The sequence below is a fragment of the Delphinus delphis genome, chromosome 6 (genome assembly GCF_949987515.2).
Source record: "Delphinus delphis chromosome 6, mDelDel1.2, whole genome shotgun sequence".
NCBI lineage: Eukaryota > Metazoa > Chordata > Mammalia > Artiodactyla > Delphinidae > Delphinus > Delphinus delphis.
The window spans coordinates 63,391,286-63,414,602 of NC_082688.1; the positions used below are offsets into that span (position 1 = coordinate 63,391,286).

At 35.2% G+C, this 23,317-nt stretch overlaps 1 protein-coding gene across 8 annotated transcripts in view; it reads right to left on the reverse strand.

Annotated features, from left to right (window-relative positions):
- Positions 1 to 23,317, reverse strand: part of NFIB (nuclear factor I B) — a 230,547-nt gene that overhangs the window by 17,344 nt on the left and 189,886 nt on the right. For 4 of the 8 annotated variants that reach the window (XM_060014758.2, XM_060014754.2, XM_060014759.2 and 1 more), the window contains 4 exons: positions 18,835 to 18,969; positions 14,828 to 15,012; positions 10,606 to 10,771; positions 7,476 to 7,558 (listed from right to left, as the gene is read on the reverse strand). In XM_060014758.2, the coding sequence (XP_059870741.1) occupies positions 7,476 to 7,558; positions 10,606 to 10,771; positions 14,828 to 15,012; positions 18,835 to 18,969 (569 nt within the window). The remainder of the gene's footprint in view (positions 1 to 7,475; positions 7,559 to 10,605; positions 10,772 to 14,827; positions 15,013 to 18,834; positions 18,970 to 23,317) is intronic. The other 4 variants (XM_060014760.2, XM_060014755.2, XM_060014757.2 and 1 more) reach the window with 2 other exon arrangements.

Sequence of the window (23,317 nt, forward strand, 5' to 3'; positions counted from 1 at the left end):
TTGTTTGAATAAGATAGTCCTGACTCAGCAAATTTTGAACAGATTCTCAGGTGATGAAAGGTTAAGTGTATTTTAAGCTTCTTTTTGGAACATGTTAAATATTCTTGGTATTAGCATAATTCAGAATTCCTAACCAAAACGGATTTTAGTTTAGACTTTAAATGTTTAAAATAATAGGTGATAATCTTATTTAAGTTTAGGGTAGTGATTCCTCAATTTCTGTCCTGTGAGAGGGTAGGTGTTATGTAATTTAGCTATCAATTCTTTTTTTAAATTAAATTTTAAATCTTTAATTTTAAGTGGTACATAAATACATGCCTTTCATTAACATAAAAATTTTCTGCAAAGCTTCAACAACGCCCTAGTGATTTTTCCAAGTATTTTTCCTCAAAAAATAGGGAGATACTTTTTCCCCCTATAGTAATCAAGTTTAAAACACCAGGGGCAAAGTAGTTTAGAAATTTAGTTTGTTAAAGTTGTGTTTGTAGCAACTCGTACATTTGTAACAATACAGACTCTTTGACAGATCTGATCATATGCACATCCTCACAGAAATGCACACATATAAATAATTTTAATTCTTTAATTTATATGCATCCACAAACATGACATAAGATTGTCTAGAAAATTAAGGTAAATTTTATATTAAAACAATTATGCCCAGATTTCCAAAAACAAACAGAAGGTGAGGTAAGGAAGTTTAAGATTCTCCTTCAAAAAAGCTATGAGTGAAGGGATGGGGTTGAAAAAATCCAAACTAAGAAAGAAGTGAAGGTAAAGTTTTCACTGCATATGTTCGTAAGATGATGTCCCTAAAATCTCTGGAATGAGAACCTTGTTCTTAGCCCAACTCAATGAGTTTCAGAAAAACAAGCATGGGGACCACCTAGTTCCCCTCAAAAATCTGCCCAAGGGGAAACACCTAAGATCTGGATCATTATCCTTGCCTACACGACACTCAAATATTCATGCAGGTAGAATCAACATTGCCTGTGATTTCAGAATAAGAGTTTGTTTATTCACATGACGGCCCTCCATTGTTATTAACACGGGCTTTTGTTAAATGCCTCACAATTAGCTTTGGGAACAAAAGAAAGAAGGTAAGAAAATGTTCTACTTTGCTGGACTCAGCAAACAGTACTAACAGTCCCTTATGATGACAACAGCTTTCCGTTGAACCAATAAACCATTAAACTGTAAACAGAATAATCAACACAGGTAAATTTATCTTTTTGCTTTTCTTTTTTTTAAGCTTACAGGGACCCTCAAGGGAATATCTTGAAAGGTGTGTTTTATGTTCTAGGTTTCTTCATTTCTCCAGATAGCCCCCAAAGAAACAGATTTTTTGGGGGTGGAGGTGCTTTTGGGGGTGGGGTGATTAAAACGATTAATCCTTCAGAATTCATATTTTCCTCTTAACTCTTAGATTAGTTGATTTTTATTTTATTAATCACCTACCAGAGAGCAAATAAAACGGCCTCTGAATGAAAAGGATGTAGCTTTACTGAACAAACAAAATGGTCAAGATAAAATTGTGATACAGGTGGAGCATGTAAACATATAAAAATGAAAAAGATATTCAAGGTCATCCTGGTACCTTAAAGTTACATCTAATATCAATTTCTGAAAACCGTGCTTCTTGATATTTAATAAACACGGTAGGATTAAGTTAAATGGGTATGCATAGTTCATGAACTAAATAAACATTACTGACCATAAATCATAAGAACTAGAAAATGAAAAGTTTTTTTTTTTTTTAATTTTTAAATGGAGGCTACTTTCATCTGTAAAATTTAAGATTTCAGGGGAACTTGGAGATCATGTAGTTCAACCTCTTCATTTTCCTTTCCAAGATAAGAACAGGACAGAAAGGTTTAAAGGCCTGTCCAAGGTTAGACATGTCCTGTCATGTCACTAAAACCACACCTTCTGACTCCTAATCCCTGTTTGTCTGCCACGACACAAGTTTGCCTGTCATTATTCTTTTCCTACCCTACTTTTCATGTGCAGCTCAAGAATATTTAAGGCTAAAATGTCTATAATTATAACTCTTCATAATTTCCTTTATTTCCCTGATTCTGCTTAGACCTTCTGAAGTTAACAATTTCAGAAAAGAAAATTGTCTCCCTTGTGATTGCATTGACTGAAATCTAAGGTTAGAGCAAACGATTTTATTTTTATGTTCTCTAGAATAATTTATCTGGATATTAGCCTTTGATACCCAATAAAAGTAAGTGAATGAATGAATGATAAAAGACAGACTTTGGAAGGTTTTTTATTTTATTTTTTTTTTATTTTAAGAACTAGCCAAAAAGCTAAACATTTGCATAGCCATTATTTTGAGTGAAACTTCCTTTAAATGTGTTTCCTTTCCAGCTAGCATATGTGAAAGGTGACCTCTTATCCATTTACATACCTACCCAGAAGTCATGTGATAGGGTTTTACGTCAAGCTGTCAATTATGATAACAGACACAATAAGAACAGCCCAAGTGTTGATAGCCTGCTTCCTGACTTTATTGAAAAGTTTGTTGATAGTCTACTTGTGGCCTTTCAATTGCTTGCCTTTAATAAAAGACTACCTTGCCAGTGGTTTTAACGTACCTAGCTTTGGCTTTACCATTTGTCAGGACAAATATTATAAAGGGATTTCAATGAATATCTTAGATAAACAAACATAAAATCGTACAGAGGCAACGTCTTAAAAAGGCCATTGGGTGTAACAGAAATTTTTAGTGTCATGAAAAGTCCTTTCAAATTCTAGTTTCAAATTTTTATCAAGAAAAGTGTTGAAAACATTTTCATAGAAAGTAGCCCAGTGACTGAAATTGAAATAAGAGCATCATACAATCATGCAAGAGATGTAACATGCGGAAGCCCGGGCACCAGTAAAATCCATGCAACTGTGAGAAGTAATGCAAGGACTTGAGTCGATCAGCCCACTGATTCATTAGCTCTAATGATAAGTAGCATATATAGTCAGGAGATTATAATTTTGAGATTATGAAAACAAGCCTTGTATTTTATAAACTAGAGCTGGCTTGACTTTGTTGTCTCAGGGAAGGCAAAAGTGACCTCCCATTTGCTCCATCTCAAATCTCAAATCCATATCAAAGGTTAATATGTACCTTAGCCCAACTCAATTAGTTTCAGAAAAACAAGCATGGGGAACATCTAGTTTCCCTCAAAAATCTGCCCAAGGGGAAACACCTAAGATCTGGATCATTATCCTTGCCTACACGACACTCAAATAGTAATAGTATTTGAATAGTAATCAATAGTAATTGATATGAATAGTAATCGAATTACTTCGAATACTAATCTTTTATTTCCAAACAAGAAGCTTATTAGCTACAAACTTTTTTTCCAACTTGCAATAAGGGCTTTGTAAATATGTTGTACTGATGTATAACAGTAAGGATTTATACTTTTATTATGGCCTTACACTCTAGTATAACGGTGATCAAATTAACTAGACCTTTTTATATTACCAAACTTTCTATGACTACAAAGAAAGAAGGCCTGCAATTTAGCAAGTTCATTATGAGGCTGATCAATATGAAATTGGTGCTAATTCAAGTAAGCTGTCTCATATTTGCCATTTATACTAAAATTGTTAGACTGGATTATATAAAAATTTCTGTATTTTCTAAGCAATACCCACTACTCTGCTATATAATTCCCATATTCTCGGGGAGATGAAATTTAGGAAGTGTGGTTTCTTCACTCCTATCATAATGAATGTGCACAGCGTGTTCAGGAAGTATAAGGAGGAAAGGAAACACTGCATTTTACTAAACTTCTGTGAAGTTAAGCCAGAGAGGAGGTCCTTGACACTTCTGAAAAAGTTCCAAATCATAAAAAGACATTTCTCAGCAGAGACTAAAGAGTTCGGTTTGCCAAAAACCCACAAGTTCTTCAAGCCACCACACCATCGTCCAACAGAAAAGTTAAAGAATGAAGTTCCAATTGAAGTTCTGATTTTAAGATTTCCCCCATGCCAATAGTGAATGCATTAAATAAGCCAATCATCTCAGACAGTCTAGTTCCAGACCTTGAAAAACACTCAAGATTGAGTTAAGAGATAAAGGGAAACTTTAAAGTTCTGATCAGCTGGCATGATATGATTATTATGACTAATTAGAGGACTGTTTTTAATGGAAAATAATCAATTGTTTTAAAGAAATCTTTTTTGAAATATTCTTCAAGATTATGTGATTTTATTTTTCAGATTCAAATGAGATATCACATTAAGAATGGTAGTGGAATTCCTGTGTCAGAAAAACTATATTTCAAGGCAGTTAGCAACCAGTAATGATCAGTAATAACCATTATAAAAAGGAGCACAGTGATGTATAATTACTAATAACAACTGCATGTATTCCAAGTTAATGGTTATAAAAGCTTATGCTTTTAGTATTCAGATTTGCCAAAATGAATGTATTACTCTTACCAGTGGAGTACAGGGTTAATTTTAATATTTCCCATCTTAATTTAAGAAGTCAGTGTCCTTGTGTGTTAGGAATAATTATATTGAAAGCTCTGCTTTAGTGTCATTGTGTGGAAGGATTATTTATAAGACAGTCAAAATTATTCAACAATTTTAAATTTATTGTTATCTCTAATTTATGTAGGCTATATTAAAGTTCTTTTCTAAGAAAAAAATAGCACTCAACAATGCACATCAATACTTTTCATAACCTAAAAGGATAAATCTTTATAAAGCAGTCGCCAATAAACTGAAGAATGTACCTGGTGACAATATTTATTCTTAAGGGGTCATGTATATTAAAAGCTAAGGGGAATGTTTAAAAGAACTCTCTCAGACTAAAACCATTGCCTTTCTAATTTTGAATTTCTCCCAGCTAATATAAAATGATTGATTACCTTTATTTCATGTACCCCTTGATTTTTCTTTCCATTCATCACCGAGTACTTTAAACCAAATGCATTTAAAACCTGCTGCTAGAAGAGTGGTCTCTTTTAAATCTTTGGAAAGTAATGAAAGGACACAGTAAATCAATCTCATTTCTGCTGTACGAAAGAATAACCTTTACTCTACTGAAGTCATTTAAACTGTTCCTGTCCCTCTGTTCCTGGACAGTAAACATAAAACTTCATCTCTAGGATTCTGTTAAAATTTGAAAGGATTAAAGTAATTGAAAGCTTTTAACTAGAGCCTTAGTTTAGTAATCTACGTGTATAGTATGATACGCATATACACTCATTTTCTGCATGCCTCAAACTGTAGCTTATTATGAATTGGCATATAGGGCTTCTTCAATTCAAAAAGTAGCACTAATTCTTTCACTATACAGAGGACAAATTATCTGTCTGTATGGCACTTAAAACTGAACATTATATTTTTCATTATGAAGCTTATATAATTTTTCTTTCAAAGATCAATACACATTATATATTCCATAAGTGTACACCATATTTGACCCATCTAATCATATTTATATTGTAAGAGGTCTTCACTTGACATTGTCTACTTAAATAACAAGTGGCAGCCTTTGATGAAAAAAGTTTGTAGTTCCAGAACTCATATATATATATATATATATATATATATATATATATATATATATATATATATATATATATTCTTTTTTTTTTTTCAATTAAAATGTGCTCAGAACTCTATCTACGTTAAGACTAGTATTTTCCTGATGCTTGTTAAGTTTTCTTGATTTATCCTTGGACATGTGAAAGAAGAAATAACTTTTATATAATCAATTTTTGTGATCATAATTACATGAGGCTCTAATGACAGTCATAAGTTATAAATTAAAAACTTAAAGCTGCCTTAGGTTAGGACAGGAGGATGGGAAGATTGCTTCTAAATACATGAAAGTGGTTATAATATTCTAAATGTGTTTGGGCTAAAGGTTTAAATAACAGAGGCACGATTCTATGAATTAAAAGTTAACTGAAAACTAGAGACATGTCATTAAGAATGCAAGTCTCATGACAAGAATATTTCTGAAAATATGTGAAATGAGTTGTAAGAGAATAAGTTTCTAAACCTATGAATCCTGCATATGTTTCTAAAAAACACAAGGAACATATACATTTGTCAAAGAGAACCATATTACAGTAATTATAGCATATTTCATATTATAGCAATTTTAGAGGTGAAAAAAAGCAACATTTCAGAAAATTATGTTGAAAAGCCAATGGCTGGCAAAACCACTAATTATTATTTGGTATTTTCATAACTGTGTACAGATGTTTTCAGTTAGCTCTCACTCTTTTGTTTTGTTTTGTTTTGCTTTTTTTTAAACCTGGCAAAACATCAAGTATCTTGAATAAGCTATCATCTTTACGATTTTCTCTGAACTCTGCATGTGGTGACCTTTAATATAAGCAGTCTGCCACCTTGGCCTGCAACTGGGCAGGACTTGAAAGTTCCACATGAGGCACAGATAGGCATGATAAGCATAAACTAGGTGGACAAGTCTAGAACAAAAGAAGCTGGCATGAGTACCTGCGCAGGCTCGCTACATCTGTAAAAACTCAGTTGCACATACAACTTATATTATAAATGAAGAGCGAGCTCATTAATACCAGCTCTTTCTGATTCATTATAGATATTTTTCCCTATGCAATATTTTGCACACTGTTAATTTCAAACTGCTCTGCTATCAAAACTTGAGAGCAGCAAACATATGCGTCATAAAATATATTTAAATTTGGAAGCGTTTAGAATGATTTCTGTCATCCCGTAACTAGAATCGTGGGATTTCTGTATTTGTATGGTCCACGCTTTTGACTATGGCTAATTTGTTTATAAGCTACCATTAATCCTGGCTGTATATTTTCACAGTTTGGGTAAACACTTCATTTGCATTAAATTTACAGCATTAATGAGATGTGAAATTTAAAATGCTACTTGAAACATAAATGAGGTAAGAAAGCAGAACCAAAAAAAAGTGTTTTATCACATCCGAAATCAGTAAACCGATTTAAACCTATTAAAATAGGAAGGATGCGTCGCCTGAGATTTTAGCTTCAAAACTCATCTTCTTGGACTAAAATACCAAAATGAGGAGTAAAACATCTGGAAAATATGAAAGAGCTCAAAAAAAAACACAAATTGTGAATTGTGTAGTGCTCCTACTTTAATCGGCTTTTAAATCAATTGACAATTTTTGTCTTTGGAAGGTATAGGCTGGTGAGCTCTCAATAGCCAGTAAAACAGAAAAATACTCTGGCTGAAACACTGTTTATTCATGGATGTTATGAAATATGCTACAGAGAAGGAAAAGGTCTTGAGCCAATTTGAGACACCCTGTTTAGAGAGGCGAGAAACAATGGATAAATGAGAAGATATTTTGGAAAATGAAATGATCAATTTCTTTCTCAGAAGCCCCGTGAGCCCCGTTCTGAGTCAAGATCTGAGAGGCAGCATGGAGAAAAAGCACCAATGCAAAAGCGTGGCTACACCATCACACCTGGGTGAAACTTGCCCACCTGTTGCTGATGTAGGAAGGATGGGTCTCTTGGGCTTAGTCCCACATATCGATTGGCTTGAGATGTGCCTGAGGCTGTGTAGGCTGATTAAGGAAGAACAAAAACAAAGATAAAAATTGCGAACTATCAAATGAACACCCTGTCCACGCCAAAGAAACCCAGAGAAGTGGGACTTGCAACCAAAAAAAAAAAAACCAAAAACAAAACACAATGTCTTTCTCTCCTCTTTCGCGTTGACTGAATACCACTGGTATAAATGACAGTTGACCTCGAGTTGACTGGTTTATCCCCCTCCCAAAAAATCTATCCAGTAACCATATCCCATCCTTTGGTGTGGGCATCTCACACATGCTCTGGTTACAGTCTTGCAGGAGTACCAAGGACTGGCTAAATAGAAGGGTCCCTTTCCTAGATGTACCTTTTACAAGATCCTGGTTGTCTAATAATGGGATAATCAATGATGGTCTGTGATGCTAAATGTAAAAGCAGACTGAAAGTCTGTCAGGAAAAAGTGAAAGGTTTAAATGATGGGATTTAAGCAGATGTGCTTGATGATATAGGATGAAAAATGTCTTACTGAAAAGTCTTACTAAAAAGAATATCTAACATTATTAACATAAAGGAGAAGGCTATTTTATTATATCATATAGAATGAATTAGCTCAGTATTTTATTTAATGTGAAAATGCCCTTAAGTTTGATAGAAATGTTTCTGAAAAAAAATCATTTCTTTTCCAGAAGCACAAAAAGTCAATTTTTTTGTGATTGGTCCAGAGAGGGAGTTGACATATGGTGAATACTCCTTAAATTATTACGGTCTCACCTTGCAAGTACTTTTTGTACAGGTACTTTTTGGTGCAGAGTGAATTTTTCAAAGAAAACATCTCCCTAGTCCTAAAGATGTTTGTTCTTTTTCACAAAGGAAAGGACTAATGTATCTTCCCAGCGCTAAGCAATCCCATTGTTCCATGTCAGAATAAACAGAAAAAGTAAATTTTCATCACTTATGTTACATCTATAGGTCTGAAGAAAGCTATAATATTTGGTTTAAAACCATCAGATTAATGAGGAATCCAGACGTTAATTCTTAAAAGGCGTTTTTAAAACGAATACATTAATTCTGCCATGTTCATTTGGCCCATTGAGGCTTTTTTAGGTCAACTTTTTAAAACAGTGAAGATGCTCACAATTCACCTTTTAGTTATTCCTGAATGAAGGGCTCACTCAAGAGCAGCCCTAAGCAGCCAGTGTCCCCTATTCAATCTCCAGACCTCTGGAAGTCAACACACACCATTGAAGAAGAGCCTCACCCTTAGAGAGTGGGCACCAAGTCTGTGCTATTCTTTCTTTTCAACCACGAGAAAGAGGTTTCCTTGGCCTCTGTGTTTTCCTTAATTTTTCTGATTTATGAATTCAATGGCTAATTTCTCATCAGTGGCGCCTGGGGAGGTGCAGCGACAACTTTGTTTCTAGGAAAGAAAAACGACTCACTATATCGCTTTTGTGCAGGAGTGGAAAATGGACTGATGCAGCCATCTTTATACAACCAAAACATTCCTTTGAATATTTTATGATTTTATAAGTCAAATAAGATCTCTTTTTGATCAACCTGTATGTGAGTATAAGAACAATTCATTAACAAACAGGCTGACAGTACTCCCATAGGTGAGCTGTGATTGTTTCGGTCTGATCTTCCCTTGAATGTAATCTATTAATGTCAGTATAAGAGTAGGTACCAGAAGTTTCTGCAACTTTCAACTACTTAAAAAGCTTTGCTTTCTATTTGCTTTTATTTAAAGTGTTGACTTTGTTTGCTCAAAGATGCCCAAGGCATCCACTTTTAAAATTTGGATGTAGCATTTTAGTGACTGTAATGTACATAGCTAACCTGTAGCACAAAGGATTCTTACTCTTCCTTGACTGGGTCTCATCCATCTGTGCATTCAGGGAAGTGTTCACTAGTGTAGGACCCTCTATCAACAAACCAGTTACTGAGAATTAATGATTACTGATGGGAATTACAAGCTTGTGTGGTTTTATTATTTGATGGGGCCTCATGAACTTTGAGAAAGAAATGCCGAGTTCACTGGACACTCCAGGTATTGTCCGTTTTTCTTGTAGGGTTCCTTCCTAGTCTTTCAGAGGCCACAAAAAAAGAGCACTTTCCAGTGGCCAAGAAAGAAAGAACCAGTGGTACTTCTAAATCTCTGTAATTTCACACAGGAATTTCCAGAGCATAGGGATTTTCTTGTTCTAAAAATGAAAATAGAAGCTCTGGATTTAACGTATAAAATTGACGAGAAGCATGCTAATGCCTCCCGACTGGAATTTTATCATTCCACTTTACCAATCTGTGCACACCAGCTCCAGTTCTAAAAAGCTGGCAGTTTGGATGAAAAACTGGGTAATAACTCCTGTGTACTTATGAGTACTCTATACAAAGAAGCAAAGGAATCATTTGGGTTACTGGTATGTGCTACGTAAATTCACTGGCTAAATCTCTGACATTTAAAATGTTATGGCCACGCTAAAAATCATAATACCTGATGCACCATAATAGGCTAAATAATCAAAAAATTTTTTTAAAAGTTGCAGACAATGAAAGTGCAGGTAGCTTACATGTGCCTAAAACTCAGCTCTGAAATGTTTTCTCCACCCAACATTGTGTGACTTTCTCACAATGACATAACCTGCAGTGATGTAAACATGCAATTATCTTACAGAGGTACTGGTTCAGCCTGCCTTGTGAAGGGGCTTAATTTCTATAGGAACGCTCCAATAACTAACAATTACCTAATCTCTCTTCGGGTGATATAAAAACCTTGTACACTGTTATGTTATTCAGTGCATTTTCAATGTATACCTTGAACAAGCAGGCATGACTTATTATTTATGTTATAGCTATTTACTCAAACAAATAAGCTTCTCCCTTTTCAAATAGGATGCACTGAGTGAAATTTGATAAGAGAGAGCTTGCGAGCGCCAGGCCACATTCATGCCTGCTAGTTCCACATAAATGAGAAATCTCCATCGGGTCGGGTAGCTGGAAAAGTTGCCGAGTTTTCCACCTTGGATCAGATATCCAACGGCGCCTTTGATGGACATTTCTCATTTCCTACAGAAATACTTACTGGTTGCTGTAGGTGAAGCTGCCTCACCTTCAGTGGATGTAGTGATGGGTTTAGTATCTGTCATGGTCAGGGTCACAGGTCGCACTGCACTGGGATGGGGAGAGGGTGCCAAGACAGGAGTGAAATGGCCAGGCACTTTCCCTACTACTTGACCACTGCTGTTAGGCTACAAAACAAAAACAGAATGCCGGGTGAAACACTCCAAAAGGCAGTCGTCTCGTCCAACAACTCCACTCAGCACACACAGCTGAGTGGACCCCGCGTGCTGTGTGCAACCGCCACACAAGCTCTCTCAGATCTGAGTCAGAGAGGCTCGTCAGTGGTTAGTAGTCATAAGAAGCAGCAGCATTTAAAGAAAGTCTTCAGCTTCAAAGCACTTTATATAGGTTTAGTCATCTTTACAACACCCCGAGAGCCAGGTAGAACTGATCCCTCCACTGAGTTGGACAGAAAACTCAAGTGGAGACTTCAATGCTGAGCCCGAGGCTAAAACAGAAGTCCTCACTGAGCTAGTGAGAATGAGAATCAGTGCTACCTTCTTATCTGCTCTTCATGGTCACTTTTGGCTTTCAGAACACAAGATTTACCTAAATGATGACATCACTGAGACAAGGAAGACAAGAATTTCTAGGAGACCAAAGGAGTCAAACTCAACAATTCCCATCATTTATAGTCAAGGCCCATTCTTTGGCATACAAAAATGCTAGCCCTTGCTCACACACAGGTGCACTCAGAAACACACATCAGGCAATTTCGATCTTAGAATCTCCACTCGACTTGTGACGATTTACTAATATAAGCAGGTAGAATGATATTTTAAATATTTAAAATTCCAGCGTCCACACAATGATATAAAACGCTGAACTAGGTCCAACCCTACACCTACAAATAAAAGATTTCCAACGTAAATTAAAATGTGCTGAAGTGAAGCAGAGGGCAATCAAATATACTCTACTTTTTGAGTTACTCTTCCATTGCTGGGCATGGAGAGTTACACAAAACACTGATTGTTGACATCTGTGAGAATTAAAGAGAAAATCCGCTAGGCAGTGATAGAAAAGATATTATTATCTGAGTTTTAGTCTAGTGTCCATAGTGGGAGACAAAATTCTAAGGGAACACTGTTTGAAGAAATACTGGAATGTATTTTTCTAGACAGAGAATGGTATTTTTAATTATGCTCATGTTGGAATTCACCAGTACATAACGTACACAACAATTTGCTATGAGGGTGTTCTCCACAAATGTTTAGTCTTTATAATCTGTACCACTTTTAAAGTCAAAAAAGCAATGAAACAGAATATTCATCTAAATGCCTGCACATAAATTACAAGTAGACGTTTCTTTAAAGAAAAAGATAAACAGCTAAGAACACTTCACTATTAGAACTTAGAGACATGAAGTAAGTCTTAGTTGGGTGCCTCAGAGGCCACATTATTTATTCTATAAAGAAAATGAACTTTTGAATATCCTACATATTCATCATGAGTAAATTAAGTATTTAAGTCAGGAAAACTGACCAGATTTTTTCCCCCTATGGAGACCTAGGAGAGAGTTATATCTTAGACTAATTTTATTTAAAATATTCCATTAAATAGCATGACTGTCTCACTCTAATCGGTGTAGCAGCAATGCAATTAATCTCCAAACTGCTGTGGGGAGGACAAAGCATCTCAGTTGCTCGACTTAACAGTCAAAATCAGTGCAGCCCTGGGGGATACTGGAAAGGAACAGTTGACAACAGGTCAACAAGTCCTCATTTTTTCCCGATTTTTAGAGCTAAAAAGGTGAATATCAAGAGCCCTATTTTGAAGTGCAAATTACCTGGTTTTGAGTTGAAGTTAAACATCAAAGCAGATATAATGTTCCTGCAAAAACAACTCTGCAGTTTATAATAAAGACCCACTTTTCCTTTCAAAGGGAAAAAGCAATTTGTTTCTAAAGAAGACCATCAACTCTTGGTTGTGCGACCACTGCAAAAGACTGCTTTATATATCTCCCCCAAGAAAAAAAGAGTGATCACGTTTTATCATCGGTGGTACATTCGATGGTAAAAAGCCTTTCTGTATATTGTGTTCACCAAAACAGTTTGACAGCACCTACCTGAGAGCATAGAAGAGAAAAATAACAATATTGTCAAGAAAATGCTGCCATCAAATATATTACCTTGCCCACCCTGCAAGCCTTGTCTACTGGAATTGAATCGACATAAACCAACAAACAGATGTTTCTCTCATTTAAAAAAAGTGAAAGTGACAAAGAAAGAACTCCCAAGCCAATATAGACAACTTTCCTGAAACTCAGGGTCAGAAGAATGGAAAGGTTATTTCTTTTCAGTTTTCTGTTGGTTCAAAACAGATGAAGCTACACTATAAAGCTTGTCCTTTAAGGTTGCTAATAGATGAACTTTCATATTGTAAATATGAAAAGAGAGACATCTTAGCTGAAGATGAACAGCATTAGGAAAGGATTATCCTACTTATAGTACATTGCTCCTATTATACAAAATCCTGAGAGGGAATTTTTTTTTTTAATTGAGATGAGAGTAAGATGCTTCTCAGAAGCTCGGTCTTTACCTTGAAAATATGAAGAAAAACTGAGAACAATATAGGCAGATTATCACCTAACATGCCCTCTTAACTTATAAAGAAATTGAAATATACGTAAAACAAGCACTGAATAATTAAAGAAATGCAGAACACTAAGGCCCTGATTTTAATTTGCATAATTTTTCCCCTAACAGCGCCTAATTAAGACATCAGTTAAAAAAAAAAATCCAATGGAACTCTAAGATTTTCCACACTGAATTAACGTTAAGGACTTTTAATGGATGTCTTAATTAGACTTTGTTATTCATGGAAATTCTACACAAATTAAAATCAGACCTTGTGTGCACTGTTCCCAGCTGAGTCTAGCAAAATGCTCTATGGAACTGAGACTTTTGAATCCATGCTCTGACAGCAAATTTTACTTCTAAATTGATATACCAAGATCCTACTGTTTTACTTAGTAATTATTATTACAGTCATTAAAAGTGCTACACCATTTGAACATTTTCTTCTAAAACACAAATCATTTAACTTTAAATTCAAAATTCAAGAACAGTATACTTAGTTTAGCATTACTAGTCAATGGAGCTAAAAGTACAGATAACTTAATGTTAAGTAACCCAAATAGTGCTGGACATGTTGTTACTCACAAAAAAAAAAAACAAAAAAAACCCAGAAGGGACCATTTTGCTCCGTGTTAACAATTAAATTAAGACCAAAGGGAATTTTTTTTTCAGATCTTTGTTAATTCTAAATTAATATGCACATACCGTTTACTGGCATTTTAGTAAATGAACAGCATTAATGACAGAACACTTATGAAAATCCCGCAGAACGTTAAAAAATGTGAGAAGAAGTGGACAGGAGTCTTGGAGGTAAAACATCAGAGCCAAATACCAGACCATAAGATCGAAATTACATTACAGATTTTTGATATTACGATGACTGATAGAGCCAGCTTTGGCAGACTGTCTACTTGATTGTGGAAAATCCTCTTATACCAAATCCCCATGAAGTGACCTCTCCAAAGGAGAAACCACATGTTTAGGGAATGAGGAAGGCACATGAGTCACTACACTTATACAAAGAATCCTTAAAGCCACTGCACAGTGTTTACCACTATAAAAATTAAAAAAAAAAAAAAGACTTCTGGTAATGTCACTCATTATGAAACATAGTCATGTCTGAGCAAAGAATATTCAAGTAGTCATCAAACACTGAAAATGTTTACATTACCAAAGCTTATTTTAATACCTAATAGTTGGTCTATAAATACAACTGTAAGGTCTTTTGTGTGTGTTTATTTTAGCTCATACTTCGCTTCTGCCTGAAATAAGCACTTTGTCTCTGTGTCAAACCAGGTATTTCAGAGGTGTGAACTCCAGCTCAGAACATTTTTGTCAGTGGACCTTCTGCATTAACTTTCTCTTCACTCAATGAAAATCCCAAAACATCAAACCAAGAACATCTTCACAAATGTGCCCCTTCCTTTGGGGCAACACACTTCCTACCTGTCATTCAGCCACCTTTCAATAAAAACTTAGTGAGTCACCAAGAAACTTCCTGAAGATGGATTTCAAAAGCTTGCTGTTCTGCCAGACACACTGTCTAAGTAAGCTTCAGGGCTTACCGTTAGACCTGTGCTTTAATCATATGTTCTCTCTCATTTTTACCTGGCTGGTTTGCGGACTGGATGGGTCATAAGAAGGTACATAGTTCTTCAGAGTATCCTGAGGATTCAGGTGGGGAGGATATCTGATTGTTGGATGAGAGAAGTAGCTCGATGGGGCTGGAGGGAGAATAGCTTGTGTTGGAAATGGCAACGGTGAGGGTGGAGGTGGAGTCCGAGTTGAGATGACTGCAGGAGACAGGAAAGAAGAGAGGACTCATTAGCTGTTGGCCATACTGCTCCGTCCCAATCCTACAGAATCCTGGGAAACTATACAACCGAAGGCTCTTCATTTCCTCCCTCTGATTTAACCAAACTCTCTTAAAATAAGCTAGTTTTTTACTATTATCCTCTATGCCAGGACTGCTAAGCCCACACAGATATCACCTCCAGTCTAGGGAACGAACAATCTTGCTTTCTAGATCTATGAATGGTTTTAAAAAAAGAAGGTTCTCTTTTATAGGTTAAGCCAATAATTCATAAAATATTTCTTTAAGCAAAGTTATTTCCCATCAGAACACATTCTTTGATTAAAAAGTCTTTGTCTCCTAAGTACAGACCAAGTCACAGCATTAAGTAGAGGGCAGGGGACCCACACATTTTCTACCAAAATTCAAAACAGAAGTGTACTCCAATTTTAAGTAAATATTTTGCATTATTTAGAAGGGAAGCCAATAATTAGTAATGTCTTGAATAATTAACTGATCATTGTATAAATGCTTTGGAATATTTGAACATAAACCTGGGAACTCTTTTTTTAAATGAAAAGGTTCCTTTTAAAACCAAAAGAGTTCTATTTTCTTCCTACTCTAACTTTTACTACATGTAGCTCAAAAGACATTATTGAGATAAGACCAAGAACAAAACCCTCAGAAATGCAAATTTTAACTTTCATATAGGCATATTAACTTACCCATAAATCACATATTTTATAAAGAGAAATACTGTACAAAACATATGTGATGTACATAATGTTTAATTTTACTGTAATTTTTCAAAATTAGTGTGATCATAATTTATTATTTAGTTTTTAAAATATGATGCTTAAGTTTAAAAATGGGGAAAGAATACAATTGCACAATCATTCTCTCCATAATGTTAAATTTGTACTTTACATAAGTACAATTTAAGAGTATCAACCCGTATAGATAGAAGTGAAGATTAACTGTCTATTTCTGTTTACTATTTTGATCCAGATCATAGGAAATTTATATGATAAATGTTTAGTGTTTTATGAGACAATGTAGCAAACAATATGAAAAATAAATTCCTTCCATGACCTATAAATGAAAATCATCTGGAATGACTTATCTCCAGCTTTGTAATTATGTACAAAAAAATTACCCTTAAGGGATATTCCTTATCTTCCCCAAAGAAAGCTTTTTCAGAAGATACAAGAAATTTAAAATGTACATCATAGAAGAATCATAAACTCAGTTTTATGGTCACAACTCTGTTCCCTGAATGTCCAGGGAACTCAGAATCCTCTGGATTGTTGCTACAGTTCCTGGGCCTAACCACAGACGTACTAGATGAGGACCTCCAGGGGTGAGGCACCAGAAAGTGCATTTTAAACAAGTGCCCCACGTAATCTTTGCGCACACTGAAGTTTGAGCATCCTCCATCAAAGGGATGCATTTCAGAGAACAATTACCTATTTCTTAAAACAAAACTCCTTGTTGAAATACTACTTTATTTAAGGAGTATACACACTTGAATGTATAATTTAAGAAAATGCCAACGCCTAAATTAAATTGCACATCTTTTGACTCAGTGTTGAAGTGCTCTTAATCTCAGCTCAATTTAACCACGGTCTTTACTTGTATCTGTACACAAACCCTTGGAGGATATATACATAGCTCCATCATGGGTCCTCTGGGCTTTAAGATCATTTGGCATCAGTAGTTTTGGAAGAGATCTCTTGATCTGAACTGGCACATAGCAAATCAGAGCTCAAATCTCTGGGCTCCCAAGTACTTATGCTCAAATAAGCTCTGGCTGGCCTGATACAAACTAGATAGAATGCAGAATTCCCAATGAAAGTAAAAATGGCTACTTTCTCAATAAAAGTCATTCTAGTCCTTTAAAGAAAGAAAAGCAAACTACAAGGCAAAAAATGTTTCCCTTCATTATGAAAGAATTCATACATACATGCATGCATACATGTACGTTTATGTATTCCTTGCCTAGATATTACAAAGTCTTCCTAATTGCCTTCTTTCCTCCAGTCTTGCTCCTTCCGATATATCCTGTATAGTCTCAAATTAATAATTTTTTTTAAAGTATCATTTAAATCATGGAACTTCTCTGCTAAGAATCTTTCAACGGCTCCCTACTGCTTCAATAATAAAATCCCAACAATTTCACAGGTTTGTACAGACCTCAAGTGCTTTAAGACCCAGACTTGCTCCACTTCTTTGGCCTCATCTCTGGCCACTCTCTCCTATTCAGGGCACATTTCAACACTTGCGGATCCTTCAACATAGGGCAGTTCCTTGCTGCAATGACCTCTACTGCATTGATACAAGCTGTCCACTCTGCCTGAAATGACCGCCCCCCCTCTTGTTCCTTCTTGTGGTGAACCCACTCTTCAAACTTCAGTTGAGAACACACCTCTTCCAGGCATCTAATCCTCCTCCAAGGATGTAATCCTGTCATACTCGATGCCTGGCTGATGATAGGGTCCCTCTCTCTCCCCACTATGCCATGAGCTCTTTAAGGAGAGAAACTGTTTCTCATGATAAGGTGTCTGCCACAGGCCCTAATATATTACATATTGAACATATATATGGTAAAGGACAAAGGTGGAAGGCTTATCTAGATCTCTCATAGTTTATTATGTAAAAATGTACTCTTGAATTTTTTCCAAATATTAGAAATATGAACACTTTAATCAGATATGGGTGATTTGACTTCTAAGTTAATTTTGCCCAGATACTCAACATTACAAATGTATGAAATAGTTACTGACTTTTTTCATCTATCTTAGCAGTACAATAAATAAATGTAAAAAATTTTATATACCACAGCTGACTTGTATATTCTTCTCTTAATTTTATAATTGTCTTAATGGTAGCATTGAAGGCCATGCATTTTTAAGTATAGGGACAATACATATCAATATATATTTATAGACCAAAGCTAAGAACTTTATTATAAACAGATGTCATATCCCTTGAATAAAGGTTTAAAAACTAGATTCAGTTTTTTTGAAGAATAAAGAGTGTCTCACCATAAATCTAAAGCAATAAGAGTATCACTATAAACATACATTTTTTTTACATAATAAACTTTCTCCACCTAAAATTCAGACTACTCCTTTCTAGGGTTTAAGAGCAATAGGTAAAAAGTATGGAGTATTGCTTATGAATTATATCTCATTTTCAATTTTAAAAGAGGATTTAACATTAATTGTTCCTCAAAGTATAAATGTGAAATATCGGATTCTTTTTCCTATTTAAATTATGACATTAAACATAATATCAAATGTACTAGCCCACAGGAAGGATTTATGTATATGAAATAATTGTCAAAGAAAAGTACTTCTTTTATTTTTCTGATTAATTTTACTCCCAAATAAGTAGCTAAAATATTGATTTCTGTAGAGAAAATAGTATCTATGGAAATAGTGTCTATATATCAATGCTGATGGAAATACTCTAACTCAGCAGCATACTTGAAACTCCATCTTTCTCTTTAGTAAAATATATAAAATTAGGACCAACCTGGAAACTACTGTTAAGATAACTATATATTTTCTTATCTTTTGTGATTGTAATCTTTCCAATACAGGCAATTTAAAAATACATTATGTAGATGCTATTTAATTGTATGGCTTTAAATTCTTTCCTCAAATATTAATAAAAATTTTTTGGATCAGATTACGACCCTCCCTCTTTGGTTGAGAAAATAGGTCACCTTAGCTATAAGGATAGAGTTTTGATCCATCCTTGAGGGTTTAGGCTCTGCGAACAAGAGAGAGGTTTCTCTTCTACGCTTGAAACTCCTTACCACTGTGTGCAACTCCAGGTATTCCGGGATGGTGGTGCTGGGGGAAAGTGCTCAATCTTGGGGAGGAATCTTGTGGAGATGTAGAGCTGAACAATGGCTTTTCAGGCTTCTTCATAGTAGTCGGAGAAGACATATCTGCCGAGAAAGAGAGGAAAGCCCAAGCTTTACTTAACTTTCTTAAGCTACAAGGTTCACATCAACCTAGTAAGAGATCTCATTTTCCAACATTTTATGATTTTTGTACTTTTTGCTCTTTTACAAAATACAAAATGAGGGTCAAAGACCCAGCTACGTTGGAGCTTTGAAATATCTGTCAGAAACAATCTCCACTGAAGCTAACCCAAGGCTTCATTAACAGTACCATCGGAATTATTCTGACCACTAAATAAACTTTGAACTTCTGAACAACTAAGCATCACGTTTCCCTCGGTCCCTTGGTTCACATCAAGGTCTTTTTTAACCTCAGCATTTCATTCTTAAATGTATACAATTCAGGGGTTTGTCTTTTGTCCGACCTAAAAAATAGAGAAAACCTGGTGCAAATGTGAAAAACAAGCCTTGAGTATGCTGGTAAGTATAATCTATCACTGATTTAACATCTTTTATGGAAAACTCATTACTTGTTTGGCAAAAAAGACATTCCTTAATATGTTCATTCTGCAAATATTTATTGGGTTCCTCTATTTGCCAGGTAAAGGGAGGATGTTACAAAAAATAAAAAAGTAATTGCTGCTGTAGGGATATTCACGGTCAGCGAAGAGAAAAATGGTAAGAAGAAAATGGTTGTCAACAGTTGAGAAGGAGAAAGTGTGTTGAGAGCAGAGGTGCTGTGGTGTTTGCTGCTACTTCTCCAGCCTCACTGCACAGGGGCAGTGATCACCTCAGCTTCCCCAGGTTAAGGATGGTACCCCCAGTGACACCATGTTTAAAACATGAAAAAAATAAAAAATAAAAAATAAAAAAATAAATAAAACATGGATGGGGGTGACATTCCCAGAAGGAGGAAATGTTCCAAAGGAGGGGGGCATAAAATATGTAAGTACTACACATAGTCTGTGGAGTGGTGAAGTACAAAGATGAGAGAGGGAGCGAACAGCTGGCAGGACCCACACAATGAGGGGTCTCAGATTTCATGTATAAGTGTCTGAATGCTTACCCTGATAAGAAAACACTATTGATGGGCAAAATAGGATCATATTTGCTGTGTAGAGCAATCCCTCCAGAAACTACATGGAGGATGAATTAGCTGAAATAAAGACAGTAATCCTGGATACTACTTAAGAAGATAGATTAATTACTACATTCATTCCATAGATATTTACTGAAGGTCTAGTATAGCCAGACTCTGCACCAGATACTGGGGACACAACTGTGACCTAGATTTGGCTTCAGCCCCTATAAAACCTGAAATCTAGACGGGATACAGACAAGTTAAAAAGGAATTATAAAAAGAGCTGTGACAGGAGAAGTATTCAGGGCTTCATTCACTCATTCATCCCACAAATATTTAATACTGCCAAAAGACAGATATGAGACTTGAAATAAGAGTAGAGATAGAGCTAATGCAATAATAGATATTTCAACAGAATTAACCCAATTCCATAAATAACTAATTTAGAAAGTCATCATCTTGGGTGACCACGAGACTGTACCATACAGCTAGTTGGAATACGGAATTCAGGAGGGAACCCCAGTTGGTAAGGAGAGATGTGCCCTTTTTCCAACACCCAGAGTAATGCTGATTTTTACAGAGGTTTATAAATGTATAGTAAAATGTTCCAAAAATCACATGAGCCATGAAGTTTAGATTTCTATTATCAGAAACTTTAAATATATACACAGGTAGACAGAATAATAATGGATTCTTCTCCAGTACTCATCACTCAGCTTCTTCAATTATTCAGTTATTTCATCTTTACCCCATCTATACTCCCTCCCCCTGCATTACTTTGAAGCAAATCCCAGGCATCATATAATTTCACCTATAAATATTTCAGTTTAAGAAATATTTTCATATTTCTCCTCATAAAAGGAGAAAATTTTATTAAAAGAAAAAAAACCCAAGACTTTATCACACATAAAATATATATATACAATTTGCATTTTTAATTAAGAACTTTTTTTTGACATGAGAAAAAAAACTTCATGGTGCTATTAAGATAAGAAACTAGTTATCATTGTTTTACCATTTAAAAAATTACCTAAGCTCTGGTAAAGGCATCCAATAAAATTAAATATGTTTTCAGCACACTGGCATGTAAAGAATACATATGCTACTGTAACTACAGTAGACATCACAGTCTACAAAAAAATGACAGGCGTACTTGTAGCTGTAAGCTACAATTTGTGACTAACTGGCTCTCACTAACCTATCAGAACTTTGATGAGTGTACCATTTCCTTACATCTTTCTCAAAAAGAAAAAAAAAAGGAAAGAAACTTTTACTAACAAAACCACAGCAACTAATGCTGGTACATAAAAAAAAAGAAACTTTTTCAACCATTTAAAAAATAGACAAAGGAAGTTCATTTCAGCTAAGTTACCTTAAAAATGCCAAAAATAATATTTGACTCCACTTAAGAGCTATGTGATTTTAAAAGGTAATACACAGGGCCTTCCATGGTGGTGCAGTGGTTAAGAAATCCACCTGCCAATGCAGGGCACATGGGTTCGAGCACCGGTGCGGGAAAATCCCACATGCAGCGGAGCAACTAATCCACTGAGCCACAACTACTGAAGCCCGTGCGCCTAGAGCCCATAGCAACAAGAGAAGCCACCGCCATGAGAAGCCCACACGACACAACTAGAGAAAGCCCATGCAGCAACAAATAAAATAAATTAATTTTTTTTAAAAAAAGGTAATACACAAATATAGGTTTTGGCCTGCTGCAAGTTAATCACAGACATATAGATTGTCAGAGGTGGAAAGAACCTCTATAACGTCCCTCACTTTATAGATGATGTAATAAGTTTCCATTCCAAATTTTTAATTTAAAATTAACTCTTAGAAACTGGTAAGTTTCTATTGACACTCTTATGCTTTACTTGTGCTTCAATATAAATTTTGAATTAAATTAACATGGGTAAACGAGTTCCTAAAGACTCCACAGTATAAGTAATAAAGCATATACTATACATCATTTAAAAACAATTAAATATGACCAGAGTTTGGGAAGCAGAATGAGTGTCATTCTAGTTATGTCATTTCTGGAGAAGATCAACCAAGGCTATTGCAACTACTACAACTATTTCAGAATTTTCATTAAACCCAGGCGAATTCACATGAGTCTCTTTTCATAAAGGGCATATAAATCAGGGGTGTTTGTACAGAGAAATTCAACAATATAGATGATTATGTAATTTTTGAGAAACGAAGCCTTTGCATTTTCTTAGTCAAAATGATACACTTGGCTTTACTGGGTAATTATTACAGGTCCATTTATTTTCTAGTTCTCTTTAGGCATACACTGAATAATAATGGTACCTTTACGTTCAAAACACACAGGGGAATTATAGAGGCCAACACTGCAGAAACAAAATAAAATTCACTCTTCAAATTGTAAAAGGCACCATAAACTGCCTTCTTTTTAAACAACAAAATTAGCTTAAAGTAAGTAAAAATAAGAATGGGAAGGTCCACTGTCCATAGTGAAACAGTTTTTTTAAGAAACAGATAAAGAATGGCAGTATTAAAAAGTAGGCTTAACTGCCTTTGTTTTCCCACTAAATGAAATTAACCTTGGGCTCATTAATCAATAAAAATATACTGCTATACAGCCTGTACAAGGCACTAAGTACTTAAGGTGACACAAAATGAGCCCCCTACCCCCTCACAAAGAAAACAAAAAAAACTCTCTGGCTTGAAGAGAGAATAAAAGTAAAAGGTCAATTATCTGGGAGAAATAAGGGTAGAGTTTCTAGCTATTGCATTTTAAGCATGAATCAAGCTCGCATTGTTTTTATTTTAATTTTATTTTGAATGTCTGAAGTCCAATAGACCTCATGCCAAACTGAAAAATGATATCGTTGCTATTTTTAATGCTCTAGTATGCTACAGAAAAAACATGTTTGAGGAGTGGATAGATGGAAAGATGTTTTTACGTGACCTTTCTGTGGAGAAAAACAAATGTCATGCTTTTCACAATCTAATGTCCTTCAAGCAGGAAGAATCATACATAAAAAGATTACGTTGAAAATAAGTTGAATAATAATAAAGCTGAATAATATATAAATATACAATAAGTTGAATAATAATACATACTATCAATGCATAAGTTGAGGAATACAGGAAATAAAGAAGTTGCAGAGAGAAGCCAGATGATAAGAAAAGGATTAGCTGGTGTTTTTACTGGTGGGAAGGAGGCAGGAGCTGCTGGTGGTGGAGGAGAGGGAAGCAGAGGACAGTGAAGGCTTGAAATCAGGCAAAGAAATTTAAATGTGATTTGGAAAGCAGCACTATATAAATGAATTGACTCCCAAAGGG